The 19,743-nt window shown below is 35.6% G+C and overlaps 3 protein-coding genes and 1 pseudogene across 3 annotated transcripts; 1 reads left to right on the top strand and 3 right to left on the bottom strand.

Moving 5' to 3' along the window:
• The first annotated feature begins 336 nt into the window (after positions 1-336).
• On the top strand, positions 337-1,463 carry LOC146882018 (uncharacterized; annotated as a pseudogene).
• A 3,298-nt stretch (positions 1,464-4,761) lies between these two features.
• On the bottom strand, positions 4,762-8,569 carry LOC114166234 (DNA-directed RNA polymerase II subunit 4). The gene is made up of 6 exons (XM_028050940.2): positions 8,371-8,569; positions 7,046-7,154; positions 6,637-6,714; positions 6,319-6,352; positions 6,121-6,189; positions 4,762-5,177 (listed from the first exon to the last, which is right to left on the bottom strand). The coding sequence occupies exons 1-6, from the start codon at positions 8,417-8,419 to the stop codon at positions 5,100-5,102; spliced, it is 417 nt and encodes a 138-aa protein (XP_027906741.1). The 5' UTR covers positions 8,420-8,569; the 3' UTR covers positions 4,762-5,099.
• A 1,293-nt stretch (positions 8,570-9,862) lies between these two features.
• Positions 9,863-10,537, bottom strand: LOC146882017 (uncharacterized). The gene is made up of 2 exons (XM_085667750.1): positions 10,199-10,537; positions 9,863-10,097 (listed from the first exon to the last, which is right to left on the bottom strand). Exons 1-2 carry the CDS (start codon positions 10,535-10,537, stop codon positions 10,023-10,025), a joined length of 414 nt encoding a protein of 137 aa, XP_085523876.1. The 3' UTR covers positions 9,863-10,022.
• Positions 10,538-17,909: 7,372 nt separating this feature from the next.
• Positions 17,910-19,743, bottom strand: LOC114166528 (flotillin-like protein 4). The gene is made up of 2 exons (XM_028051277.2): positions 18,812-19,743; positions 17,910-18,668 (listed from the first exon to the last, which is right to left on the bottom strand). The coding sequence occupies exons 1-2, from the start codon at positions 19,736-19,738 to the stop codon at positions 18,201-18,203; spliced, it is 1,395 nt and encodes a 464-aa protein (XP_027907078.1). The 5' UTR covers positions 19,739-19,743; the 3' UTR covers positions 17,910-18,200.

Below are 19,743 nucleotides of genomic sequence, written 5' to 3'. Positions count from 1 at the left end.
AGTTAGTTGGAGTATTTAAGATTTAGTTTGATAATATGGGATATTAGATAAGATTAGATTAGATTAAGATTTAGTTTGGTTTGTTAATATTTGGTTTGTAATTGGCTATATAATAGTTCATTCTCCATCAATGAAAAACACCACAGTGAGTTACATTGCATATTCTTTTAGTATGTGTGAGTTTTTTCTAACAAAATGGTATCAGAACTTTATGCTCTTAGTACCGAGTGAAAAGGAAACAGAGAGAGAGTGAGAAAAAAAAGGAAGAGATAGTGAAACAGTGAGAAAAAAAAAGGTGTGCGCTTGAGTGCTTTGGGAGAAAAAAATAGAGGAGAGATGGCAAAAGTTGTGAATGGTATGACGGTGCCACAATTAACGAAGAAAACCAATTATGTAATTGGTGTTTGCAGATGAAGACCCTTATGGGATCTCAAGACATTTGGGATATAGTGGAGAGCGGATATGAAGAACCCGCAGAGGACGCAAATCAGATGGTGGCCCAGATTACCGCGTTAAAGAAAACGGGAGTGAAAGACAAATCAACTTTGTATTTTTTGTACAATGTTGTGGATGAGTCAGGCTTCGAGAAGATTGCAAACGTTGCATCTTCAAAGGAAGCATGGGATATTTTGGAGCTTGCATACAGAGGGAACAACTGGGTTAGACAAGTCCGACTTCAAGCTCTTATAGGAGAGTTTGAAAGGCTGAAGATGGAAGATAAAGAGCAGGTAACCGAGTACATAACTCGGGTAGAGAAGGTGGCCAACCAACACGGCAGGAATGGAGAGCCAATCCCAGCAAGCCGGGTTGTGGAGAAAATCCTAAGATCACTAATAGATGATTTCGAGAGCATTGTATGCGCCATCGAGGATTCGGAGGACCTGTCAGTTCTCTTAGTGGAAAAACTTGTCGGGTCATTGGAGGCCCATGAACAAAGGAGAGGAAAGAAGCACGAACCGCGTGATCAAGCACTACAGGCGTAACTTTTTTTGAATGAAACTCGAAATACTCAGAGCTGAGGTCTTAGAGGCAAATGACGAGGTAGCCGAAGTCGAGGTAGACAAGGTCGAGGTGGACGTGACCAAGATGAAGTTGAAGAGAGCACAGGTCAGATCAGGCAGCAGAATTGGCATGGTCGTGGTTAAGAAAGGGGCCAAGAAGATTGGTCCAAGTCAGAAGTGGAATGTTTTGGGTGTGGCAAGTACGGCCATTATGCAAGAGAATGCAAATCGGCAAATTGCTACAACTGTGGCAAGGTTGGTCATATAGCAAAATATTGTTAATCGGAAAAAAAAAAGGAGAAAAATATTCTTATAGAGGAAGATGACGAGGAAGAGATAGGGATTTTAATGATGATGCAAAACTCAAATGTTGAACTCAGGAGCGGTGAATCGAAAGCTGAGTGGCATTCAGGCCGTGTGAAGGAAAAGAGATCACTGACGAGCTTAGTCCAGGTTATTTAAACTCGGTTTGGTATCTGGATACTAGAGCGAGCAATCACATGTGTGGAGATGAGAGTTTCTTCAACGAACTCACCAAGGTGGAGGCCGAATTAGTGTCATGTGGAGATGATTCCAAGATGGTGATAAAAGGGCGTGGAACAATCCGGCACATGTATAAGGATGGACGGGTTGGAGAAATCAGGGATGTGTACTATGTTCTTGAGCTGAAAAGTAATATTTTGAGCATAGGTCAGATAGTGGAGAAAGGAAACTCAATTTTGATAAAGAACTAGGTATTGTACTTGAAGGATAAGCATGATCGACTAGCAACCCGGGTAGAAAAGAAGAAAAATTGGATGTACAAATTGAAGTTTAGCATCCTGCAGAAAAGATGTTTGAAACGTGTGGACAATGAAGGCGATGCAAGATCTGTTCGGAATGGTGTGGGATCCGTTTGGAACGACATGGTGAAGAAAGAGACAAGTAAGCAAATTAAAGCAGTGCGATCAAAAAGAGAAGAGGCAACCAATCTAGTTGAAGAAGAAGCAGTGTTGTTGTTGATGAGATGTAGCTCGGGGGATGAGCACAAACAAGTGGAGAAGCTAGCAAGAAGGTTGAGTGTCATAAATCAGTCCAGTAGCATGGAGAGGTCGTCAAGACGTGTGGATAGCTCGGATAGCTCGTGGAGGGTGGATAGCTCGGATCTTGAACAAGAAGTGTTAAGTTTGCAAGAGCAGTTGCGTGCCGAGAAGAATCTAAGAGTTGTACTAGATGTGCAAGATGAGAAGTGGCGACTTGGAATGAATGATAAGTTTGGTGTGAAGGAGTGGAAATTTTCCGATCTCTTAAAGAGAGCTCGGCCCATTCAGAGGAACCCGGTTAATGGCAAGTCAGACACAAAGATAATAAAGAACCCAGTAAAGGGTAAGTTAGCCAAGGTTAAGATGAAGTCGGTCAAAAAGAATATCAAGTCGTTAAAGAGAAAAGCAAGTCGGTTATGGAGATAGAAGATTGTTCGGAACGAGAGAAAAGAAAATTTAAGATTATGGGGGAGTTTTGTTTGATAATCTTTAATTGTGTTAGATAATATTTAGATTATGGAGTTGTTTTTTATTTAGCAAAGTGACAGGATATTTTATATTGGGTGAATTAGATTTAAGTTAGTTGGAGTATTTAAGATTTAGTTTGGTTTGTTAATATTTTGTTTGTAATTGGCTATATAATAACCCATTCTCCATCAATGAAAAACACCACAGTGAGTTACATTGCATATTCTTTTAGCATGTGTGAATTTTTTTTTCAACCGTTTATAATGCGAAAGTCAACATTCGATAATGCTTTTGTTTTGGAATTTTTTGTTTGTTGCAAATATCAACATCTAGTATAGTGATTTGCATTGCGGATGTCAACATCCAATAATTCTTTTATATCCTATACTTACAGATTTGGTCATTCGATATCTTTCTGTTGTTATTTCTTTTTGTTCATTGTTGCTCGTGTGCATAGTCAAAACGTTTAGAAAATAAAAAAACGCCATTAGAAATGTTGGTGAATAGAGGTTTGAGTGTTTTTTCAAAACATGAAAGCTCTGGAGGTTGGAGTGTTTTTTCAAAACGGAAAAACTTTGGAGGTGCAGGATTTCACTTAAAAATTATTTGAGGATAATAAGTATTGGGTTAAGTATGTTTTTAGTCCCTAAACTTTGACTTAAAATTGGAATTCGTCCCTGTTCAAAACTTTGATAAATTTTGGTCCCTAAACTTTAAAAATGAATGAATATAATCCTTTTAACCCAATTTTGTTAACTATTTTTTACATTTCGAACGCATTTCTCAGTAAAAATTGAGTCGAGAATGTGTCAAACAGCGTAAACAACTCCAATATTTACTGAAAAATGCGTTTGAAACTTAAAAATGAGTTAACAAAATTGGGTTAAAAGGATTATATTCATTCATTTTTAAAGTTTAGGGACCAAAATTTATCAAAGTTTCGACCAAGGACGAATTCCAATTTTGAACCAATGTTAAGGGACTAAAAACATACTTAACCCATAAGTATTTTAATTACCTCACCTACTTTAGTTGGTACGGACATAAATGTAATCAATGCAGAGATTACAGAAGAATCTATCGAAGGTGCAAGGAGAAACCCCGTATATTTATACAAGGTAAAGCAAAAAAAAACTCTAACAGAAAAAGAAAAAAAAAAGAAGCTAATAAACTATGCTAATAGAGAAGAACTTTTTAGTAACATCATTTGACAGAAACATCATTTACCTTAAATGATTAAGAGAATAATTTCAATGGATTTCACTTTATTGGAATGGAAAAGTACCACCAGGTTATAAATACCATTAGTTAGAAACTCATCAGAGATTCTTTCTTGATCTGTCTTTGTTCCCTTTACATATAATATTCAATTTTACTATTAATTAAGAGAACATATTCAAGAATGAGGGTTGTTTTTTGTGATGGGTGTGAATCTTAGCATGAACCAAGTGAGGATTAACTTCCAAGTTCTCTAGAAGAGCATCATTGCATGATGAAAAATGAATTTAAACACTCAATCAACCAAGTCCACTACGTTATTCGTCTATAGATACTGGTATAGTTGGATATCAATATCTGTGGTATATATTCAATGCAAGACAAAGACTGAAACTGAAAATAGGAACATGTGGTCTTTGAGACGCCATGATCATTGATTGTTCTTTACTCCCTCATATTCCTTATCTTCCTACTAACTCCCCTCCTTTCCCTTAGTGACACAATTTGTTACATCAATCATTCAATTTTTCTGGATAACTCTCATGAAATCTCTTACATAAGTAAATCCCTCCTTGAGAGACCTAGAACTCCTTCCTGATATATAGCTTAATGATAGATAAGATATTTGCCAGAGCCATCACCACCTTCTCATCCCCATGAAAAGTAAGAAACTCTTCTCACAATCCTTTTGTAAGAAACTACTTGGAGTTCATGTCTGTCAGGTCCTCTCACCTAATTAGGATTTTCAGTTGGACCTCCAAATACTAACTCTATACTTCCCCTGTTTTTTATCCTGGTTTTTTACATTCCATAGACTGATTTCTGGAGTTCTAAAAGGCATTCAATCTTCCTTCTAATACCTTTTTAGTTTCACCTTCTTAAAAAATCTTCTCATAATCCCTTGAATCTTAACACAACAGAGTGGACCTTAAGCAGGTGGTGACCAAATTTCCTATGGCTTACATTTTCATTATTTTCTTCACCGACAATCTTCATTCCTTCATGTTATGGTAAAAATTACCTAATAGACTATGTTTAAAAGGTAACGCATATTAACCAAAATAAAGGCATTGCAAAGACTTTTGGGTTTGAGCACTCTTAACAAATGCCAAAATTTGTTCAGTAACGACGACTATTAACTCTAGGACATGTACATTCGTAGGAACCAAGACTTACATCAAGTCTCAATAAAAAGAAGGCTATAGCAACACACTAACCACACAAGCCACTTTCATACACCAGTGCATGTGTCAAAATCCTTCTTAGATAGTCACAGAAAACTAGATTATCCAGGGTTTCTGTAATACAAACCACGAGAATGTTTTGCTTGCATCAGGCGACGTGATATGGTATAAGTTACGTTGTATCATACTCCCACTTTAAGAAATTTCTATTCAAATTTCTTAATCAATGACAAGTCATTCAACATTTTCTCAATTGCTTCATCATCCTGAGCCCGTCCTCTTGTCTGCAGGTAAAAAATCAGAAGAAATTAACGTAAATGATTTAATGGCAGTTACGTTTACTATTCAGATATATTATGCAAAAATATAACTTGCTTATTAGCAGCTACACAGAACCCAATAGGGCATGAATAATATTTCAAAGTAACAACGTAGCAGATTATAAGCTGGTGAGGTTCCAGTAAATGACGGGAACTACGTAACCAATATGTCATGCTTAGAGGGTGAATAAATGAAGAGAATTGTTTCAGAGGGAGTTTTAAGAAAGAAAAAAAAAATACAAGATCTCTAGCTAATGTACCAAAATCCTTCAACTATCAGCATTTACTGCATTTACTTTTCTTTCAGTACGGGTGCTTTGGAAACTAAATTACTTTATACCCTTTCTCGTGTTTCAAACTTTGCATGTCAGAACTGAATTTTAACAATCAGAAGAACAGAAAATTTATAAAAAAGCAAAACTTATATTTGTTCTTGTTCAATATCACTGATATTTCAAACTTTGGTTGGAAAATTGAATTTTACCAATAACAACATAAACTTACATAAAAATATCATATTTGCCCTTATTAAATCCTCTACATCCTTCTTTGTCACATAACAAGGATGCGGAGAAAATGAAGGTAATTTAAACTTCACCTCGAATATGTACTATAATCCTTCAATTATCAGTATTTACTTTGTCTGTGTAACTTCAAGGTGTTCTGTAAACTAAATTACTTTACACCCTTACTGGTGTTTCAAAATTTACTTGTCTAAACTGAATTTTATCAGTTATAAAAGCAGAAAATTATAGAAAAACATATATCATATTTTGCTTTTATTTAATCCACTATCTCCTTCATTCTAACTAGCATCAAAGGGAGAATGGAAAGCACTTAAACTTTGCATACTCTCAAAAAGAAAATCCTACCTAACACAGAAAAAGGGAGAAGCAAATTATTTTACCTTGATAGATGGAACCATAGCAATAGCTTCCTCCACAGTTTCCGGGCAAAGGTTGCCAAGGACACACAACTGCAACAGATTCATTTTGACAAAAAAATCATATATTGTATTGTCTGAAACTGGTAACTCTATTTTTTTTATATAAAATGTGAACACTTGCATCTCTAACTGAATTCATGAAGGAAATAGTTGTATTACCTCAAACTCAGCCAATTGATATCTTGCAAGTATTCTGTACGTTAGTTAAGATCAAATTCTTAAGGCAATAAATGTCAAGTTTCTTTGAATTTAATTCCAGAAAAGAGGAATTAACATAGACCAACTTTCTAAGATGTACTAAATGAGATACAATAGTCATTTAATCAATCATAAACATAGACAATGAAAAAGTCAATAATGATATGAAAGAAACTTAGATCAATATTTTTATATAGGAATCTACATGATTTGACCAAAATTAAACGAGTGATAAAGAGAAATGACTGATGGGTCATTTAATTTAGTTTTGGAGGATACTCTCGAACTTGTCTAACAGCATCTGGATTTTTATAGCGGCTGAATCGCTTCACATACTGCAATGACTTTTCAAATACCCTAAAACAGCAGAGAAAAAGAATCAGAGTCATTAGGTGATCAACTACTTTGCTCCTCTTCCATCTCATTATCAATATCAAATCTAGTTGAGGCAAAAAATTCAATTAGGACCACGATGTTTGCCAATATGTTTTATGACACTAATGTAATATTTAAAGGAAACCAAAGAGGAACATATTTTTTCAACTGTGTCATAAAAGATAAAATCTTGAAGGAATTAATTGCAACCCAATTGTCATGAAAACTAATTATTTTGAGGGCATCACAAAAAGACACTATTCCAGGACCTTTGTGTCAAATAACCATGAACTTGATAAAGTATTCAACTCACTGAGAAACTTGATTCATGGGATCATCAGATGTCTGTTGAAGCTGCTCGTACTTGTGCTCAAGAATCAAGGAAACTTCACAGTTCATTAAGCACTTTGCCTTCAAAAACTCTGAAGAAAAAAACCTATTCAATTAGTGTGAGATAAAAAAGCTGGAAACATGTATACCAACATAAAACATGTTCAAGCATTCAAGTATGATATGATACAATCAAACCATATACATAGCAGAACCATTGGATCTGGTGATGTAACAACAACAAGCCCTCACGTTTAGTCACTATCTCAGCATTGGCAAGAAAAAATATAACTCAAAATCAGGGGATAATCAAAGCCAAAAATTGCGCAAATTATAACAAAAGAGATTGATCATAGAGAAACTACCACCAATGGCTTGGTCTTTGTTAAAATCCTACATCAACTAGAAATAAGGTCAAAATTCACTTTCTAATATAGTATCAGAGTATATCCAACTTAGGTTTGTTGGGTATATTATGTCACATAAACCACCACAAATATCTAGTTCCATACATAAGATGTTCATAAGATGTTGGGTATATTATGTATTGAAGATCTCACATCAACTATAAATAACACCAATTTACACATAAATGAGACAATGTCACCTTAGAGCGGGTTTTTTGAGAATGGATTAGGTTTAAACTCACTTCCTAATAGACTTCAGCATATAAGTTAAGTTTGTTCACGGTGGTGTTACTAAATGCCCTAGTAGCACAGACCATTCAGCCTTCTACCCTAACCCCGCAGAACCAGCCAGCAAGTGATGCAGTTTGGTAAGCCATTCTTGTTAACAGCATCAAATTTTACCATTGATCAATAAGCCGTTTATTTAAAATTAAATTATTCAGAACAGAAAATCCCATTTTAATGCTTAAATTTTATGCGTCGATCTTCAGTCCCTAATTTCACGCAACCCACAATTGGGTCAAAAAGGCATTTCCTTTTTCACTCTCGTCAATGTTGTTTCCTAAAATCAGGGACTAAACTAAAAATTTCATAAAGTTACACACCAAAACAACTGATGCTTATAATTTAGGGTTTAGGGTTAACCCAATTCATATACGTATCGTAACACAATGCTAGACCTCATCAAACATTCCATCAATTCAACCTGAAGATTTACAAAGAACAAAGTAAAAGTTTACAAATTACAATAAAGGGTTGGTTTGAAAAGCTGTAACAGAGTGCAAAACACTACCCCAAGCCCTACGCGAAAAGCACACTGATTCTATAGGGCAAGAGATTAATTTCAAGCAAAACGATTCAAATAAGAAAATAAATTTGTAAATAAAAAGAAATTAATTACCATCTCCAATTTTGAGCTCTGCGGCGTTTTCTTCCTCTTCCCCAGACATGTTTCAGAGACTTTCAGATATGTGAGAAGAAAACAGATGCAGAAACAGTGAGCAGAAGAACGAAGAAGGGGAAGCACGCTTGAAGAGGAATGCCAAGAAAAGAATGACGATGAGGGATTCAGCTATTCGGTTTGAATAACTCTGGGAAGGTCTGTTATGTTTTATCATAAATTGTTATTTTAATATTTCTATTTTTTATGTTTTTATTTGTTATTTTTATACGTTATTTTAGTTAAAACTTTGAAATAATATTGAGTTGCACTTATAATTATTATCATTTAATTAAATGTTTAAGTTATTTTATCATTTAAAATATAATTATTTATTAAATTTTTAAAATTGACCGTTATTTTTATGTTTTTTTTTATAAAATTGTTTATATTTGTTTCTTCTTTTTTTCTCTATTTATCAATAGTTATTCTCTCATATTTTCTTATATATTTTACTTTATTTTTAATAAATATAATTTTATTTTATATATTAACTTAATAACATTACATTATCATTACCTACTAATATGATATCATGCATATTTAAAAAATACGTATACATAGACGCGACAAGCAAAGATTTGATTGTGGTGTGACGTGCTCCCTTAAGAGTTGAAAAAACCAGATTAAGGCTTCCTTTGTTTCTCCTTCCAGTATTACGAAAGCCAAAGGGAATATATTACGTGACCCATCTTGAGCTAGCGCTATTAGCAATGTTCCTTGATATCTTTCTATGAGAAATGTGTCATCTACTTGGACAACTGGCTTGCAATAATTAAAGTCTTGGATGCATGGTCCAAAAGACCAAAATACTCGTTCTGTAATATAGCAAGAAGGGTCAGGTTAACCACTTACAACTACTGGAGGTCTAGTGCATTGAATTATTGTGTCAGGGTTATTTTCTTGTACAGCTTGATACCATTTGAGAAGTTCATTGTAAGAGTTTTCCCAATCTCCAAACTCCTTAGCAAGCACTACAAAAAAACATGTAAATACTGACATTTATTTTTGTAATTTATGTCATTTTTAACTGTCGTTATTTACTTGAGTGACGATTTCTAAAATGTCGTCATTTTTGTCATCACAAAGTATAATATGGCGGTTATAGATGAACCACCGCAACAACCGTCATTTTATACAACGTATAAAGTGACGGTTTAAATAGGCAAAAAGCGTCAGTTAAAACTGACATAATATTTTTACTGCATGACAAATATAATGTGAAAAACGACACTTTAAACTGACACTATTATCATTATATTATGACATTTTTAAATGTCACCAATTTAATTAATTATAATTAATTCTGAGATTAATTACATCATTATCAAATGTATCAAGTGACGTAATTTTAATATTTAATTATTTATTCTTTTTTAATATTTCTTATACTTTCATAATTTGATAAAATTATTTTTTCATCATAATTTAAAATATATAAAAAATTATAGCATTATCAAATAGAAATTGATAAACTAAATTGTTTCATTGTCAATATAACATAACTACACCAAAGTACCAATTCAAGCATTTGGAAAAAAAAAAAGACAACATTAAGAGTACCAAAATATTCAAGCATCTAAGAAAAAAAGACAACATTAAAACTCTTAAGTCTAAGGTATTTTGCTTCCACCACTTGATCCTAGTATTTCATGCGGAGATGGCACACCACTTCCAATATCTAGTGCCTGCAATGAAGAAATAATATAGTATATATGAGTAAGTGAAATTGAAATAAATTATGAGATCCATACAATAAGTTTAAGTAATTTACTAATGTAAATTATACCTCATTAATAGATGGACATACCAAACCAACAACCATTGCAGCAACATGTTCCGGAACATCTTCTTTAAAAGCAATATAGGCAAGCAGTGTTTGCACTTGGTTCTTGACAGTTGCAAGTTCATTTTCAATCTTCACAAACTTGTCTTTGTCATGTGGTGAAGCTGCATTAGGTGAAGCAAAGTTGATTCCTCTTATTCTTGTAGTTGATTGTTGAAAAGCAAGAGTAGAACACGCGCCATACGAAAGTTCTCTAACCCGACCTGGATGTTCTTTTCCAAATATCACACCAATAAGATCATTTGGAGATATTTCAGATGCAGTTTCCGGATTTTTCAACATCAATTCATCAATTTTTTCTTGCATAAAAATAGGAATATTAATTCAACTTTAATTTATCAATTTTTAGTTTCCAATTTATTCTATCTCCATCACAACATTAACAATTACACCAAAGTTGGGAAAAACCTTTTTCATGGAAAGTTATCTGCTAGAAAAAATAGCTAGAATTTCATGCAGAGAATAAAGTTCTCCCAAACATTATGAATGGTCAGAATGGGTGCTCAATGCCCCTGATCCCCTAATTATGTGGCACAAGCTCAAGGGCTCATATGAGCACCACAATCTTACAATACAAAGAAACATCAAAAATGAATGTTAAAATCACAGTACATAAGAGAAACTAAATGCATGATGAAACTAAATTAAGACAAGAATGAATGCAATGCATGGGACCTAATAGGAGGGAGGATGAATCGAATCTAGAATGGAATGATGGACCAAACTCAAAATGGAATGAAACATATCCCAATGCAATATGAATAAAGATGTAGATTGTATGCAACTCTAGATGTTATGCACACTTGAGGAATTATTAGAGACCATGAACATGCTAAAATTGAATGCAAAATGATCTTAAAAGAAGAACTTGCATGAAACCTAAATGGTGCCAATAAAACCAATTTGTGATAGTAGAAAAACAATGCAATTCAATAGCGTCAAACACAATTCAGTTCATATTAGAATTCAAAACTTGTATCAAGATAAATAGTGGATGAAATTTCAAAGCTTATGCACCATTGTACATGACTAAAATGCAGTTAGGAAAAATGAATGTTGTTGCTAATTGATGAAAGTAAACTTGAAACAAAATGGCAGCATTTCAAGTCAACTTAGTGAAAGTAAACTTGAAACAAAATGGCGACATTGCAATGAGGAAAGGAAACGAATATGCTGAAATAACTCATGCAGATGCAGTTACTGTAGACAAAAACTGATACAGAGTTTTACAACAGAAAAATGACAATGCAAAGATGATATAGAATGCTACATATGTGCCATTATGAACCAGTGCATGACATCAGTACATCAGAATATTACAACAGTCGAATACCAAAGCAGAAATATTTCAAATGTAATGCAAATGCATCATGTAATGAGGATAGGAAAAGAATATGTTGAAAGAACTCAGGCAGATGCAGTAACTGCAGACAAAAACTGATGCAGAGTTTTACAGCAGAAAAATGACAATGCAAAGATGATCCAGAATGCTGTAGATGTGCCATTATGAAATCAATTCATGGATTAGTCCAGCACAACCCAAAATCAAATCTTGAACATATTTGGTTAATTGAGTTAAGACCTATCTAAAGAAAACCTCTAGGCATTATTAGGCCCAGTTGGGGTCCTAATGGCTTCCACTTAGACCAACAGAAAAGCATGTTGTCATAACTCAATTCTCATGTGAATACCAATTAGTACTACTCTACAATATAAGAAAGCCTTATAAGAGTATACATCTAGTACCATGCAAAGAATTCAAATGTTAGTCAATATTTATAATTTATATTTAATAGAAGAAATAACAATAGAGAGTTTAATTACCTTTAGACTTTCCCACACTTTGTCCTTGTAAGTATCTGGCACAGATGACCACCTTTCAAAACTTATGGGCAACAATATACAATTTGTTGCTAGCTGCCCATACACTCCAGCAAGAAAACCAGATGCTTCTCCAATTGGTTTATATTTATCATCATAATTCACGACCACAAGTAATCCATTTGGCAAGTTGTGAGCATCCTTAACCTTGACCTTAAGATGTTTACTAACTCCATCTTCATCTATAAAAATCAAATACATTAATTGGAACTTATAAATTGAAAATGTTAAACGATGATATATGAAATTGGAGTTCATGCCATGTAATATCCGATTAGAGAGAAAAAATTGTTGCAGAACCTTACAAACATCAACATCAATAATGTACCAACATAAATAACTAGTATGCAGAACCACAAAAAAAAAAATGTATTTGTTAATAAATTTCAGTCAAAAATATATATTATGATCAAAAGGGTGTGTTATGTGTTGCTAGCATTTATCTTAAAAGAAAACCATGTCACTTCAAGTAAGGACTAAAACAAGTATAAAATTTCTATAGGGAGTAGAGAGAGTAACCTAAATTTCAAGATATTTTGGCAGAACAAAACTTATTTTACCATCATAATAATAATGATATAATAGAAACTATAAATTTCCATCTGGTAGTTAACAAATTAAACAAAACAGCAACTAAAAGAACTAAAACTCCAATTTAAGTGTTGTTGTTGTAACAACATACCTCTCATATGTCTTGTGCCAGACATAGGCTTCTGCGCGGCGAACCACTAAGTGTCCAATTTCTCGATGCCCCTGATCTCAAAACCGAATCTGGATGGTCACAACGATACAATCTGTATTTAGAATCGCAATATCAATTCTTCTCTTCAATAGCATTCTTTTTTCTCATTTAACACTACTTCAAATGCTACACATACAAAGTTGTTTTTCCAAGAAAAGTTTTAGATTCCAAGAATCACGTAGTATATTATTGTTACTGGCAAAGCAACCACCATTCCAAAGATAACCTTGCAAAATTTGTGAAATTCATTTAAAATTTCTTAGGAAGAGAAGCCTACAAAATTAATTACACAATTAATGGTGTCACAAATAGCTATATTGTAGAATTTTCTCATTTAACACCGGACCTGTAAACCTGCCTATCGGCTTCAAGCTTCGGTGTGAGGGAGACAAAGGGTGCGAGTTCCTTGGCCTTCGATGTCGAACTGGCGTTGTCCACCGCACGAAGGAATCAAAGAGAAAACCCTAATCGTACAATTGGCCACTCAAATTAAAAATAGGCAAGAGTAAATTCAGAAAGGCAACACTAATTTGATGAATGTCATACCAGAAACAGAAAAGGAGTGGTTACAGGACCCAATCGAACCTTTCTCCTTCCGAACGAGGTTGAAGAACCCAATCGAGCAAATGCAGGCGCTAATGTGTATGCGAACGAAGGCAATCGTGGACTGAGGCACAAATGGAGGTGCAAACACAGATTGAGAAGGAAGGAGAAAGGAGAAAGAGGTGAAACAAAGGTGAAACAAAGAGGTGAAATGAAGGAGAAAAGAGAAAGAGGTGAAACGAAGAGGTGAGTGAACGTTGTGAGAGTGAAGTAATTTGGGTTTGAGTAATTTGGGTGTCAGTGACTTTGGAAAGGTAATCTTAGTTAAGAAAATATTAAATTGTTGAGTGGGAAAATGAAATAGAAAAGAGAGGGAACAAAGTTTTACTAAAAAAAAGAGGGTACCGAGACAAAAGTGGGACATGAAATAATTTCATAAAATTATAAAAATAATGTTTTATATAAAGTGGCATTTCAAAATGACACAATTTTAAATAATAATATGACAATGTAAAAGATGGTGGTTAGAAACGCCATATTCTACATGCACATTATGGCAGTTATCAAACTGACATATTATACTGCGAAAAGCGACAGTTTTAATTAATCGTGGTATTAAAAACATCGTTATATACATGATTTGTTGTAGTGAAGCGCCTTTTGATTACCATTCCAAGCTTTGTCATATGAAACTGAATATCCAAAACGAGTTTTTATTTAAGCTACCAAACTTTTGATAGGTATAGAAGGATTTTCCTTTACAGAGTTCATCACAATAGAACCAATTTGGTTGGAATCAAGATTGACATGAACTGCAGGTTGCATGATTGATAAACACGTGTGTGATCCGTCAATTTTCCTTATTTCCCACTTGAAACTTTGCTTGTTATAAGCAGCTCGTAAATGCCATGGGCAACCTTTTTTGTAGTCGACACATCGACATATATATTTATCATATTTGCTCTCAACAATCACAAATCTATAACCATTATCGATATGGTACTGCTTGATATATGACATTATGGACTCCTTTGTGTCGAAAGACATGTCGATACTTACTGAATGTTCACTCACTAGAGTTGAAGCTTCAAATGAGGTGTGACTTGATAGCCATTGTGACTTGTTGAGCCCCAACCCGTTGTAGGGATTGTGTATTGGTTAGGCACTTGTGCCCATGAACTTCATTGTGAATATTGCTGAGGTTGATCCTATTGTGAGTCTTGAAAATTATTTTCATATACTTCACATGTGGTATCCATCTCTCTTCACTAAAATCAGAAAGAATATCAGGATATTGACTTGAGGGATCGACCATTATGTGCAAATTGGATGAAGAAATAACTAATAATATTAAGCCAAGAAAATTCTGAATGACACTCGCACAAGTTAGTGAAATAGGTGTTGATCAACGTAGTATTAAATAGCCCATTCAAAATAAGTGTGCATGCAATAATTTATTAAGCATGCAGAAACCCTTATTCGTGCACATAAACCATAGACACAGGCCACAAAAACTGTAATCAATGCCAACAACTTTGCTTTCATTATTTTAAAGAAATTGTCTTCAACACTAGTGACTTCAGTGCATGGTTTAATGAAGACACTACCAATAGATTTAACTATTGCATAGAAATCGTTATTAATGCCAACGACTTTACTTTAAAAATATTTCAAACAAGTTGTATTTAATGAAAGCGGCTTTAGTTATGATGCTTTAATGAAACTGGTGCATATTTGGACGGCTTTGGTTTGCCATTAATTGAAATAGTTGCATGTCCTAGCGACTTTAACCACAAACCATGTGCATTAATGACGACTTTCAAATGGGAAACGTCCGCATTCATAGCGACTTCGCTTTCCCCAAAATACTGACACCATCACGCGCATGGATTTGCTTTTGCTAGCAACCTGCTTTATTCACTACCACAGGAATCAGGGTAAATAGTGGAATTCAGAGATTCCTTTTATTCCCTATGCCATGCATAGTTTAAAATTTGCATGGAATGGTCTAAACAGGTGGCAACTTTTGAAGCTTTATTGGACTGCCATTACAACCACATTCAACGAAAATTTGAATGCATTCAATAATAATTGAATGAGGGCAGTTGGATACCAACATTCACCAAGATTCACGTCAATAAAATGTTAGCATTGGTTCAATTTCATCACTTTGGTTTGTTGCATTGCTCATTCAATTGGCAGAAAGAGTTTCCCACTTGTGCATTCATTTTCTAGAAAGACTTCTCCACTTACTTCGTTGCTTCTACTTTCAAGGTTTACGTAATTTAGTTACCTTTATTTAACATTTTTGTTTTTTTTTCATTTATTTTCCATATTTATGGTCTAACTTTTGTTAATTTTTTCCCCTTTGAAATCTTATTTCTTATCACGTTAAGCATGGGACAAAATTGACGCCTTCCTCGATCCGGCTTCAGCACGAACATATCATAAAGGACTTATGGGAAAGGGGAACGAACAAGTTCTTAGACCCAAACGAGTTGGAGTTTGGATTCTAAATAACCAAGACTTAATTGATCCACGTGTCAAAAATGTAATTTAATAGGTTGGATTCGGACACACCGTGTATATTCCAGACATGGATGTGAACCACCTTCTCATCACTTCCTTATTAGAAAGGTGGAGATCAGAAACTCACATTCCACTTCCTCCATGGAGAGACCACTATGACACTAAAGGATGTGGTCGTCCTCCTTGGTCTATCGATAGATGAAGATGTGGTAACCGGTCCCACTATAATGGAAGACATATTCTCCACCTTCCATGAACATCTGGGGTCATTCCATCACCGACGGTGATAAAAGGAAACTCAATTAGAATTTTTTGGTTAAATAATACTTTCCAACAACTTCTACAATAGGCAAACAATAATATTATTGCTCAATATGCGAGAGTATACATACTAACATTGATTGGAAGCATTTTAATGCTAGACACGTCTGCAGCTAGGGTACATGTGATGTATCTACTTAAGCTAGCTGACTTGAATGTAGTTGGGAATTATAGTTGGGGGTCTGCAGTTTTGGCCTGTCTATATCGTGGCCTAGATCATGGCATTCACCTAAGCCAAGAAAATATTGGTGGATGCATGATTTTGTTAAAATGTTGGGCTTGGGAGAGGATTACTTCTATAGCTCCACAACTTAAGCCTCTAAGTGATGAGTAGGTGGCTGGTAGGGATGGTTTTCCCGTCTGCAGAAGGTAAAAAGCTAACTTTTAACTTAATTTTTTTTCTTCTGCTTGCCATGTACTTTAACTAACTTGAGATTGATACACTTTTTAGGTGGATGAACCTAACACATTAGACAAATCCTAATTCCATTTCAGTTAGTGAATTTTGCTTGAGATTTGATCAAATACATATAAGACAAGTAATAATTAAGGTAATTGAAAGATTTTTGTTTTTTTTTTCTATATCTACTTAGAAACTAATGTCTACAATTTTGTTTCAGTTCTTGTGGAGGCCTTACATTCAAAACAAACTTACTCGATTGATTGTGGTTGACGTCCCGCCAGTGGCCAAAGCAACAGTCCCTATAATTTGCTTCACGACAATCGAAATTCATTAGACAGATAGGGTCATGCGTCAATTTGGTTTAAGACAAAACATCCCACCTAACCCGGTTAACCTGGATTAAGTTTACAGGATGACTTAAGGGAGAGAAATGACAGAGATTAGGTAGCACATCATCACCAATGGATTGCAATTTGGAATGACCGACAAAATCGGGTCATTCAAGATACGCCGTTCAGCGGAAATGGCCATTTGCGTGATGAAACACCCTACATGCAATGGTACATAAACCACATTATTCGCTATATACCTCCATCTACAAAATCTTTCGACGATGGGGTTAGTTTTATATGTCACAAGAACCTTCCAGCCTGTTTCACAACCCTACACTGGCTATGTCAGGTCTTCTCCAAATTTTATACATCATCCCCACCAATATTTTGGACAGTCGTCTATGGGTCACGGTCAAATGCCATCAAACACCTCATTCCAACATGTCCCTTCCTCATACAGTTTCTTCCCACATAAGTCAAGTTATAGTGTTGATCCATCACAGATGTTTGGCACCTGAACCATGACACCACCAATTGCCCATTATCAAGGATCTTCATCATCAATGTCATTCTATCCTTCAGCAATGCCTTCTCAAACCCCCCAATCAATGGTTCACCATCCCCAATTTTCTCAAAGTCATCAAGATGAAGATGATGATGAACCACTCCAACAACAACCACCAAGACGACCAACCAGACCTAGAAGACGACCTCCATGTGGAACTGGAGGACACAAATGATTGTCTTATTAATTTCCACTAACTTAATTGTTGTATTTTAATTTTTAATCAATGTTAAAATATATTAATGTTTATTTTTATTCCAATAATATTTTTTATTTTTACTATTTATTCTTCCAATCAACTCAAATTAAAAGATAATAAAACTGCAACGTTAACAAAATAATATAAAATTGCAATGTTAAAAAAATATATAACAAAAATTACAAAGTGAAGTGATGTACAAACACGACTTCACTTTTCACATGAACAGAAACCTATCTCCCACAACATGACTTCACTTTTTGAAGAAGAAAAAAACAGGCATGGTGGAGAACGACTTTACCAATAATGTCGTCCTCCCCTAACGACTTGACTCTATTTTACAAAACATAAAAAAAAAATTAACAGACCCATTTTAATAAATTTGAATTGAAATCGACCCCGAAACATTACAAAAATTTCTCTGTAATGTTTAAGGAGTTTTGTTTGATGAGAGGGTTCCCATCCAAGCGGGTGGCAGCATACCCGTTTGTTCATGCACCGTCTCAAACAAAGGTGGCAACATTTTGTACACACCACCCACATCCTTCATTCCACCACCACCTTCACTTCCTTCTCCGCCATTATTCCAAATACTAATCTTTGGTTGAAGTCCACGAATTGCTTCTGCATTAGTCTTCGCAATCTCTTGAAACACGCCACTATTTATCATCAAATAGTCCCTTAGATTACTATAGTTGCCTCCCAATGCACCAAGAAGTGTGCTTAAGTATGCCCCTTGCGCTTGCCCCATTAACAAAAGTCCCTCTGCCTCCTTTTGCTTTGCAAATAGCTCAGCCTCTGCCAATGCTTTCTGTGCCTCTGCCTCTTTCTCCTTCTCAAACAATTTTGCTTCCGCCACTTTCTGTTTCCTGTACAACTCCCAGTTCGCCTCTTGTACCTAATTCTCACACAAAATTATCTTAATTCAGACGATAGAATCATTGTCAAGGTCCATCGTAGAAGATAGAATAGAAATTTAAATCGTCTTAGATTTCCACTTCTTATTCTACGAAGTATGATGAAAAATATTAATAAGCTAACCTTGGTTTCGTACTCAACGCTTGCTTTGCTGAGGAACTCGGCTTTAAGCTTCTCTGTCATTGTGAGAGCGTTCATCCGCTCAACCTCTTTCTGCAACTCAGCTTCCCTGAGTGCCACCGCTTTTGTGGCCTCAACTTCCGCTACCTGCGCCATCTGTGCCCACATAGCTTTTTTCTTGGCAAGGTCGGAATTAGCCTCCGCCACCACCGCCTCTCGTTCATTTTCAAACACCTTGACCTCCGTCTTCACCTTGATCTCCTCCTTCACACCCTCTCCATGCCTCTGCGTGGATATTATCTTGGTCTCCGCATCGATCCTGGCAGCGTTCTGCTGCGTCTGCCCCGCTCTGAGCTTGGCTCCAACCTCGCCCTTCATCTTGGCCTCCGCCACGTCAACCTTGGCTTGGTTGGCAGCCTCCATCTGAGTCTTCTGGCCCAAGTAAGAGAAGTACTCGTGGCCGGCGACGTCCACCAGTTGCTTCACGTTGGCGTTGTAGATGAGAAGGCCAAACTGGTTAAGCTCCAGCTGAACCTTCTCGAAGACCTCCTGTTTGAAGGACTTGGTGCCTCTGAAAACGTCCTCCATGGTCATGGATGCCGCAAGGACACGTGTCTCTCCCTCGATGATGCCCTGGACCAGCTCCTTCACGTGGTTAGAGAGCTTGTCGTGGGAAGAGAGGAGTTTGGCGTATTTGAGAAGGCTGTCCCGGTCGTCCACTCTGGGCCCGATGGTGAAGACGGCTGGGAGAATGAAAGGGAGCTTCTCTGCGCTCATGGCTTGAACCTCGAAAGTGTAGTTCACCGGAGAGAGATCGAAGACGGTGCATGACTGTCCCGGAAGAACCCATGCTTTCTTTGCAAGCTTTATGTCTTTTATTCCAACCCCGCTTATCACAAGATATTCTGATGCCTTTGCTACTCTGTACATCTTTA

This window comes from Vigna unguiculata, chromosome 10, assembly GCF_037176805.1.
Source record: "Vigna unguiculata cultivar grain cowpea cultivar isolate G323 ecotype 2 chromosome 10, ASM3717680v1, whole genome shotgun sequence".
NCBI classification, from domain to species: domain Eukaryota; kingdom Viridiplantae; phylum Streptophyta; class Magnoliopsida; order Fabales; family Fabaceae; genus Vigna; species Vigna unguiculata.
Note: the sequence above shows the minus strand (reverse complement) of the source record. Positions and strands in the feature narration are given on the sequence as shown.

Bases quoted from the DNA above. Each gene is read 5' to 3' on its own strand.
- LOC114166234 (XM_028050940.2), bottom strand. From the start codon at position 8,419: ATGTCTGGGGAAGAGGAAGAAAACGCCGCAGAGCTCAAAATTGGAGAT. The intron at 6,715-7,045 runs GTGAGTTGAATA...CTGCTGTTTTAG, and splicing joins CCCATGAATCAAGTTTCTCA to GGTATTTGAAAAGTCATTGC. The intron at 5,178-6,120 runs GTAAAATAATTT...TTTTACCTGCAG, and splicing joins CTATGGTTCCATCTATCAAG to ACAAGAGGACGGGCTCAGGA.
- LOC114166528 (XM_028051277.2), bottom strand. From the start codon at position 19,738: ATGTACAGAGTAGCAAAGGCATCAGAATATCTTGTGATAAGCGGGGTT. The intron at 18,669-18,811 runs GTTAGCTTATTA...TGTGAGAATTAG, and splicing joins GCGTTGAGTACGAAACCAAG to GTACAAGAGGCGAACTGGGA.
- LOC146882017 (XM_085667750.1), bottom strand. From the start codon at position 10,537: ATGTTGAAAAATCCGGAAACTGCATCTGAAATATCTCCAAATGATCTT. The intron at 10,098-10,198 runs GTATAATTTACA...TCTTCATTGCAG, and splicing joins TATGTCCATCTATTAATGAG to GCACTAGATATTGGAAGTGG.